Raw genomic sequence first — 9,042 nt, 5'->3', positions numbered from 1 at the left:
ATGCAGAAGGTCCGATCTTGATTCTGTCGTAGCAAATATTGAGGGGACACGATTCATTTTGATCGTTTGGTCCTTATATCGAGACCTGACGTTTTTGGTCCGGTTTTGTTCGTTAGGGGCGGCCTCCAGTTTCGGTTAAACGGGGCAAACTCCGGAGTGGGTGTGATAGTACCCGTTCGTTGGGTGCGACCCCGAGAATCCGGACGTTTGTCCTTTATCTTTGTCAAGTAACACGTTGTACTTGTTGCCTCATTAAAAACCTTATCGGAAAACCCATTTCGGGACAAAACCGCACTAAGGAAAAGAGTGCAACACGTGTTTTCAGAATTAGGTTCTTTCCTTTGCCTGGTACTCGGTCTCCTGCAAAAAATAAAGGTCAAAAATAGAAAAGCATGGGGGGTTCATACCTCAACAGTAGTAGCTTTTCAGATGAGCCACATTTCAATTATTGCGCAACCGTTGCCCGTCCATGGACTCCAGCTGGTATGACCCTTTACCCGTTACCTCGGTTATCTTGTACGGTCCTTCCCAGTTCGGACCCAGTTTTCCTTCGTTGGGATTCTTGGTGTTCAAGGTAACTTTCCGAAGCACCAAGTTCCCAACTTAGAAATGTCAAAATTTGGCTCTCCGATTGTAGTACCTTTCCATTCTCTGCTTCTGGGTTGCAATACGGACCAACGCGTTTTCGCGAAGTTCATCCGTGAGATCGAGTTTCACAGCCATGGCCTCCTCGTTTGACTCCTCGGTGGTATACCTGAACCGGGGACTCGGCCCGTTTATCACTCCCGCCCGGAGAAATGACTCGGGCCATCCCTTGATTTTTCCGACCTGAAGCTTGGTTTTTGAGAGTATGGCCGATACTTTTCCCTTGATGGTCCGGCCTCCGATTCGTAATTATTTCGTGATCTCTCCGAGCTTTTGTTCATTTTTACGAGCCCCGGGGGAAGCTCGAGTTGGTCATCCTCTATCCGAATTTTTGACTCGTATCGGTTATGGACATCCGCCCAGGTCACAGCCTCGTATTCCAGCAAGCTTTTCTTTAATTTGAACGAAGCCGTCGAGCTCCGAACATTGAGCCCCTTCGTGAAAGCTTGTGCGGCCCATTCCTCCGGAACCGGGGGGAGCTCCATTCGTTCCATTTGGAACCGGTTGACAAATTCAAGCAATAACTCTTCGTCTCTTTGGGCTATACGGAAAATATCCGCCTTTCGAGCCTGCACCTTTTTGGCTCCGACGTGTACTTTTGTGAAGGCATCGGCGAGCATTTCGAAAGAAGTGATTGAATTCTCGGGCAGATGATCGTACCAAGTCAATGCTCCTTTTGACAGAGTTTTCCCAAACTTTTTTAGCAACACGGATTCGATTTCATCCTCTTCCATATCATTTCCTTTTATAGCACAGGCGTATGAGGTCACGTGTTCGTGAGGGTCCGTTGTGCCGTCATATTTTTGGATATCCGGCATTTTGAACCTCTTCGGGATCAATTTCGGAGCCGCACTCGGAGGAAAAGGCCTTTGGATGTACCTTTTTGAATCCGGCCCTTTCAAAATAGGCGGAGCCCCCGGGATTTGATCCACCCGAGAGTTGTATGTCTCCACCCTTTTTTCGATCGAGTCTACCCGCTTCGCCAACGTTTCGAGCATTCTCAGAACCTCGGTGGATGAACCAGCTCCGAAGCTATTGCTTTCAACCATCCGTGCCTCATCTCTTCTGGGTTCAGCAACACCCTTCGCCTTTTTCGGGGTCGTTTTATCTCTTCCGTTTTGCAACTAGGCTATTGCGATTCCCTGTTCGGCAATCGCCGCTCTCTGTTCCTGCAACATTTCAAAAATTAAACGCAAGTCAATATTATCATTCGGGGTATCCGGTTCTTTCCGGACTTGTGTGCCGGACAAAGTAATTGAATTGTTAGTATTTTGTCGGTTGAGGCCCTCCCTCAAATTAACGGGGTTAGGATCAGCGGGGTTTGGCAATCCTCGTGGCCCGCTGCCTTCATTTTAGGCCACGATCTCGTTGTTGTTGACGTGACCAGATTGCCCACTGTTAGGCATTTGGTCCGTTTTTTCAGAGACGAACAGTAGATGTTTTTTATTTTGATGGGTAAGATAGAGTTCAAGATCAAAGACCACTATTATCCTAGCCCCACGATGGGCGCCAAATTGTTTACCCCGAATTTGGATAATCAATTAAATTTGTGAGTGGGTATAAGATATGTGGTGAAGTCTCGATCTACTTGATAAAAGAAAGATATAAATAGAGATATGATATGAAGAGAGCAATGATAATCGGTGGTTTGCTATATACTTGTATGTTTATTAATGTATGAGTGCTACTTGATTGAAGAAATGTAAGAAATAAACACAACAAATGTGACCAAAATCAGATATTTAAGAGAGAGATTTTGTATGTATATTGCTACTACAAAGTGTTCTTGATATGAGGAAGCCAACCCTTTAAGAGGAGGACAATGCCCCTATTTATAGTAGTGCCCTATGGGCTTCATACAATATGAACAATAAAATAATGATAAAAAAGCTCTGAGTTGGATTAGGTTGGGTTAGGTTGGCCATACGGTCTGACACCCGTACGATTGGCAGTTGAGCATGGCAGGACGCTATCGACACGTGACAACCGCGTAACGGATCTCCCGGATCAACACCATGACCAAAACGGACTAACGGCCAGGATCTCCCGGACTAACGGACACGATCTCCCGGACTAACGGCCACGATCAAACGGACTAACGGCCACGATCAAACGGACTAACGGCTACGATCAAACGGACCAACGGCCACGATCAATTCGGACCAACGGCCACGATCAAACGGACCAACGGCAATGATCAATTCGGCTATGGAGAAATCGGACCAGATGATGATCTTCCCTCTTTTCCTTCGATCTCTGGTCTTACCAGTTCTACCATATGTCCGATTTTTACCGTATACAATGGGTTTATTGTTTATTTGAACTACATTATGTGACATCTAACGACTAGCCATTTTGAATTGAGTGAAGTCATTTGCACACTAAGATTTGCAAAGCATTGTCTTTATGCACACTTATATCAAATGAAAACACGATAATATTTTACTTATAAGTAGTCAATCAAGGTATCAAACAATTAGTCCTATTCTTATAAAGTTCTTTTGCTTTAGGGGATTTAACAAGGATGCAAGAGTGTAGCACTAATGATCTCCAATAACGAAAATAGATTCTAAGCAAAAGAAATACACCCAAATCTGTAGCTCGATATTTTTACAGGTTTCAAAAGGGAAACAGTTAACGCAACAACACGTAGCTCCTTCACTTTAGTACACAAATATATACAGATTGCTAAAGTAAAATTATTTATTTTTATTAAGTGGATGGGAAATTTTTTGTAGCACTCGTCAATTTTTAAATTGATAGGGATTAGGCGCACTAGAATGATTTCTAAAAGTCTAGATTTACAATAAAAAGGTGGTGGGTGGTGGGGAGATAGCAAGTAAATTTTATTTAATTGTGATGAGGATGTGACCTGAACCAAATAGTAAATACTACCAAGTACAAAGATATGAGAGGCTACGAAATTAAAAAAAAAAATGTTTGGCAATTCCACTGGCTAATTGCTGAGAGTGCTACGCATTTTATTGACCTCTTAACGTTAGACATTGTAAGTAAATACGACTTGATTGCAAGTAAAATTAATAATAATATAAGCACCTTTGTTTGTTGGTCATCTCACTGACGAAAAGTGATTATTAATGCAAATTTCTTAACCAAATAAAAGCTTCAATTGTATCAATCGATATTTTTCCTATTTCTTCTATTGAATCTCTACCTAAATCGATTTAAGTTTAAGTTCTTCAATTGAAGCTTTGAACTGGTTTTTCTGATAGGAACCTATTTCTGATGGGTGCTCCAGAGTCATTCTCATAATAACATTATCACTATTTTGGACACAAATGAACAAGGAAATTGGAGGCACGTAGTACGATATCAGGGTTGCCCCAACTTAAACGCTATTAGTTGCAACTTGCATGCGTTTAAATTTATATAACATATATAAATAATTTGCATTAGCAGTGCAATTTATAAAATATTATCACTTGATATTAGGAGCCTGTTTGGATGGGCTTATGCCTATAAGTTGTTTACAGCTTATAAGTTAAAAAAAATAAGTTGGAGTAGTTTAACTTATTTTTTTGGTTTATAAGCTGTTTTCAGCTTATAAGCTGCTTTAGATAAGCTAAGTCAAATGGACCCAATTATTTTTTTAAGCTTATTTTAAGCACAAAATGACTTTAAGCTGGTCAGTCAAACACTCAAAAAAGCTGAAATAAGCTTATAAGTAACTTATAAGCCAATCCAAACAGGCTCTAGGTGTGGTTAAACTAGCATATGAAAACATGACCTACTCAATCCGTTCAAGTTTAGGCGGGTTAATGACACTCATTTATTAACGTAGCCTTTTTTGATTAGTCCAATGAAACTCAGCTAAAAATTTGTGCTAATTTAAGCTAATGATGTAGCTCATATTGACCTGTATTATAATTTATGATGAATAACATTGTCTCATTCATTTGTTTTGTAGGCACCTTTAATAGTGTGTGCAACTGTGTATATATATGGAACTTTAGTTTCCTGCAGAGTAACTTGTGTAGAGTTTAATGCACAGCGTCAATACTATCAGACTGTTACCTACTTCTAGAGATGTATAAACAGACAGAAAACTGGAAAGCATTTTGTCAAATAATGAATCCTAGTTTTTCAAATTATAATTAACAGACTTTTACTATACCTCCAGAAGTCTGTTTATAGCCTTTTCATTATCAACATCATAACTTTACTACCTATATACTAAAATTTCGTTGGGGAAAAAATTGATGAATATCCATCTATATTGCTTTGGTTTTTTAGAAGAATCATGTTTTCCTCTGTAATATGGCCTTCATTTTGATATAGGCATAAGCATATTAGCAATTAACTTGGGCACCAAGCTTTAATATGTGTGGTGGATACATTTATTCATAACATTACCGATGACATCACAAACTTGGAGACCAAGTACTTCTTGCTATAAATAGAAGAGCTTCCCATAGTTGAAGACACACCGAAAACAATTGAAGAGCTTCTCTTTCTCTTTGTCTTCTTCTCTTCTGTTAGAGTATTATTGTAAGAGAGTTGTGTATTGGGAAACACTTGTGTGAACCCTTTATTAGAGTGATCTTGTGAGGTTATTCTCTTGGGGGTTTTGGAATATTAGAGTATTTAATTACTCTAATTTTGTATTCTCTTTTGTTGTTTTGTATTCTCTTTTGTGTCCGTTGGTGTTAGTAAATTTGCTCCTCTTTTGGTTGTGGATGTAGGTCAAGTTGACTGAACTACGTTAAATCTTTGTCTTCTATTATCCTTGTTATTGTCTTTAATTGATTGCTTTGTCTAATTTCGCACTATCCCGGACTCCTGATCCTAACAAATTGGTATCAGATCCTAGTTAATCCAGGTTTTGTTCTAGTAGTCACCATGAGGTTTTGTTCTAGTAGTCACCATGACGATAACGAAGATTTACATTGAGAAATTCGACCGAAGTGCAAAATTCGGTATGTGGCAGCTGAAAATGGAAGCTATCCTTGTTGAGGATGGTTCGGATATGGCGTTGCAAGGAAAGGAGAACAAATCAGAAAAAATAACGGATGAGGAGTTCAGAAAAAATAACGGATGAGGAGTTTGCTAGCTTTGATAAAAGGGTGAGATCTAGTATTATACTAAATCTATCTGATGATTTATTGCGTGAAGTAGCTTCGGAAATCACTGGTAAAGGCATGTGGGAAAAGTTGAAAGGCATGTATACGAAAAGGACAGTTGAGAACAGACTCTACTTGAAGCAGAAGCTTTACACGTTTCACATGGATGAAATTACTTCCATACTCTCACATCTTGCCGCTGTTGATTCCATTCTTATGGATTTGAGTAATATAGATGTTAAGATTGAGGAAGAGGATCAAGTCGTTTTGCTAATATGTACCCTACCCCAATCCTTTAATCATTTTAGAGATACTATACTTTATGGGAAAGAAATTATCTCTTATAGAAAAATCAAATCTATGCTGAAATCTAAAGATCAGGTAGATAGAGATACTACTGGGGAAGGTAGTGAAAATCAGGTGGCTGGTTTATTTGTTAGGAGTAAATCTGATGCAAAGTCCAGATACAACAATTTAGTGTGCCATTATTGTCATAAAAAGGGCCACATTAAGTTTGAGTGTCCTAAGTTGAAAAAAGAAAAAGAAAAGAAAAATGAGCACGGGGATTCTTGACATTGCTGAAGCAAGTGTTGCAGCTGATGAGATTGAAGGAGCTATATTCTTAGTAGCTGAAAATAATTTTAGTTCTAACGATGAGTGACTTTTAGATTCGGGTTGTTCGCATCATATGTGTCCCAACAAGGACTTGTTTTCTACATATGATTCTATTGAAGGTGGAGTTGTTTTGATGAGCAATAATGCTGCCTGCAAAATTGTTAGGAAAGGTACAGTCCAAATCAAAATGCACAATAATGTGGTGAGAACTCTCACCAATGTTAGATATGTTCCTGAGTTGAAGAAAATTCTCATTTCTTTGGGCACTCTAGAATTTCTTGGGTGCAAATACACAGGTGAAGGTGGAGTTCTTGAAGTCTCCCGATGTGCTCCTATGGTTATGAAGGCACATAAGTCTAGAACGTTGCATACGTTGTTGGGATCTGTTGTTACGGGTGTTACTACTGTTTCAACATCAGACGGAGATCCGTCTGATTCTGACATCATGAAATTGTGAAATTTGCCCCTTGGGGCGTTTTGAAGAAGGTGGAGCAAAATTACTATATCGCTCAAAATTAGGTGGTCAAGATGGAGATTTGTAATATGACCTTCATTTTGATATAGGCATAAGCCTATAAGCAATGAACTTGGGCACCAAGCTTTAATATGTGTGGTGGATACATTTGTTCATGACATTACCCATGGCATCACAAACTTGGAGACCAAGTACTTGCTATAAATAGAAGAGCTTCCCATAGTTGAAGACACACCAAAAACAATTGAAAAGCTTCTTTTTCTCTGTCTTCTTCTCTTCTTTTAGAGTATTATTGTAAGAGAGTTGTGTGTTGGGAAACACTTGTGTGAACCCTTTATTGAAGTGATCTTGTGAGGTTATTCTCTTGGGGATCTTGGGATATTATTAATTACTCTAATTTTGTACTCTCTTTTGTATCCGTTGGTGTCAGTAAATTTGTTCCTCTTTTGATTGTGGATGTAGGTCAAGGTGACCGAACCACGTTAAATCTTTGTCTTCTATTATCCTTGTTATTGTCTTTAATTGACTGCTTTGTCTAATTTCACACTATCTCGGACTCCCGATCCTAACATCCTCTATTGATCTATCAAGAGTATATTGCATAATATCTTATTACTCTTCTAACAAATAACCGGACCTGAGTTTGTTTTGTTCTGTTGATTTCTAAAACAGTTCTGACGTTATCCAACAAAGTATGAGCAAAAGCCTATGAGAATTTTTTCTTCTGTTTAAACTTTGAATGCTTGAAGAAAGCCAATTAAGTTTATGAATAATGAGTAACACAATTTTGAAGGTTCAAACTATGCATTTAAAAACGAAACTTCTTTTAAGTACTTTATTTGGTGTACCTACTCCTAATTAATGAAAGGTCTATATTGGTACTCCTTCCTGATAATTTAACAAGTTATTGTCTGCAACGAATAATAATTATAGTTAATCCAAGCAAAGCATCAAAGGAAAGCCAACTCCATACTTGCACATCGCTTGTTTCTTTTTCTTTTTTTCTCACGATTTTACAATTAAGAAAAGCCAAGAAACTTCACCAAGTTTTGAAATAAAACAAAGAGAGCAGGAAAACAACGACAACCTTGAAACATTAATTAAGCAACATTTGGTTCTAATTTAGAGAAAAGAAAAGAGGAAATCCATCCTTAATAATCAGTGCAAGGGAGCTGCTCGTGATCGTTCTGGCCAATGAAGATGATTTCGTATACCAAGGCAGCAATAGCAGCACCTGCAAATGGCCCGAGCCAGTAGACCCAATGGTTGTTCCAGGTCCAGCTAACCACTGCTGGACCAAAAGACACGGCGGGGTTCATTGATGCACCATCAAAGGCACCACCAGCCAAAATATTGGCACCCACAATGAAACCAATCGCAATTGGGGCAATAATTCCCAAGTTGCCTTTCTTGGGGTCAACTGCAGTTGCGTAGACAGTGTAAACAAGGCCAAAGGTCATTACTATCTCGAAAACAACTGCGTTCCATGGTGTCACTCCACTTGAGAGTGTGAATGCTCCTATTTCCTGCATCATTTAAAAAAAAAAATTGATTTCTAACTTTAGTAGTAAAAAAAAAATGACTCATAAAAAAAATTATGGTGTGTGGTTTTTTTTTAAAAATATCTGCGTCTGTTTGATTTTTGAGTAAAAAGTCTGTTGCATGAAGAGGAAAGTGGCTTTACCAATCCACCAGTAGAAAACTTGAGGAGCACACAAGCCGCGATGGATCCAGCCAATTGTGCAATCCAATACAAAACACTTCTGAAAAGGGTAATGTGACCGCCCACAAAGGCGCCAAATGTAACTGCAGGGTTAACGTGACCTCCAGAAATGTTCGCTCCTACTGAAACAGCCACAAAAAGGGCAAAGGCATGTGCTATGGATGCCGAAATAAGTCCAGCTGGCGTTGCTGCTCCACCATCCGTTAGCTTACCTATGAAGAGTACCAATATTATTCTCAAGAGTTATTATTACACGTTAACAGTGTAAGAAATTCTTTATACTGTCAATGCATATATATAAATACAAATTATACTTACTGAAGGCCATGCCAGAGCCTGAGCCTGCAAAAACGAAAATGAGCATGGAAATGAACTCAGCTGTTGCAGCCTTGAGAGCATCAGGCTGGCTAGCCTCTGCTAAACTTCCAAGGGAAATTCTTGAAATAGGCATTATTACTACTAATTATTTTCTTTGAGGAAGAAGAAATGCTCTATTTGTGAGA

At 39.0% G+C, this 9,042-nt stretch overlaps 1 protein-coding gene across 1 annotated transcript; it reads right to left on the bottom strand.

Moving 5' to 3' along the window:
- Nucleotides 1-7,766: 7,766 nt before the first annotated feature.
- On the bottom strand, nucleotides 7,767-9,042 carry LOC132626356 (probable aquaporin TIP1-2). Its single transcript, XM_060341203.1, has 3 exons — nucleotides 8,858-9,042; nucleotides 8,501-8,751; nucleotides 7,767-8,342 (listed from the first exon to the last, which is right to left on the bottom strand). Exons 1-3 carry the CDS (start codon nucleotides 8,988-8,990, stop codon nucleotides 7,968-7,970), a joined length of 759 nt encoding a protein of 252 aa, XP_060197186.1. The 5' UTR covers nucleotides 8,991-9,042; the 3' UTR covers nucleotides 7,767-7,967.

The sequence above is a fragment of the Lycium barbarum genome, chromosome 1 (assembly GCF_019175385.1).
Source record: "Lycium barbarum isolate Lr01 chromosome 1, ASM1917538v2, whole genome shotgun sequence".
Taxonomy (NCBI): domain Eukaryota; kingdom Viridiplantae; phylum Streptophyta; class Magnoliopsida; order Solanales; family Solanaceae; genus Lycium; species Lycium barbarum.
Note: the sequence above shows the minus strand (reverse complement) of the source record. Positions and strands in the feature narration are given on the sequence as shown.

Bases quoted from the DNA above. Each gene is read 5' to 3' on its own strand.
- LOC132626356 (XM_060341203.1), bottom strand. From the start codon at position 8,990: ATGCCTATTTCAAGAATTTCCCTTGGAAGTTTAGCAGAGGCTAGCCAG. The intron at 8,752-8,857 runs GTAAGTATAATT...TACTCTTCATAG, and splicing joins AGGCTCTGGCATGGCCTTCA to GTAAGCTAACGGATGGTGGA. The intron at 8,343-8,500 runs GTAAAGCCACTT...TAAATGATGCAG, and splicing joins AGTTTTCTACTGGTGGATTG to GAAATAGGAGCATTCACACT.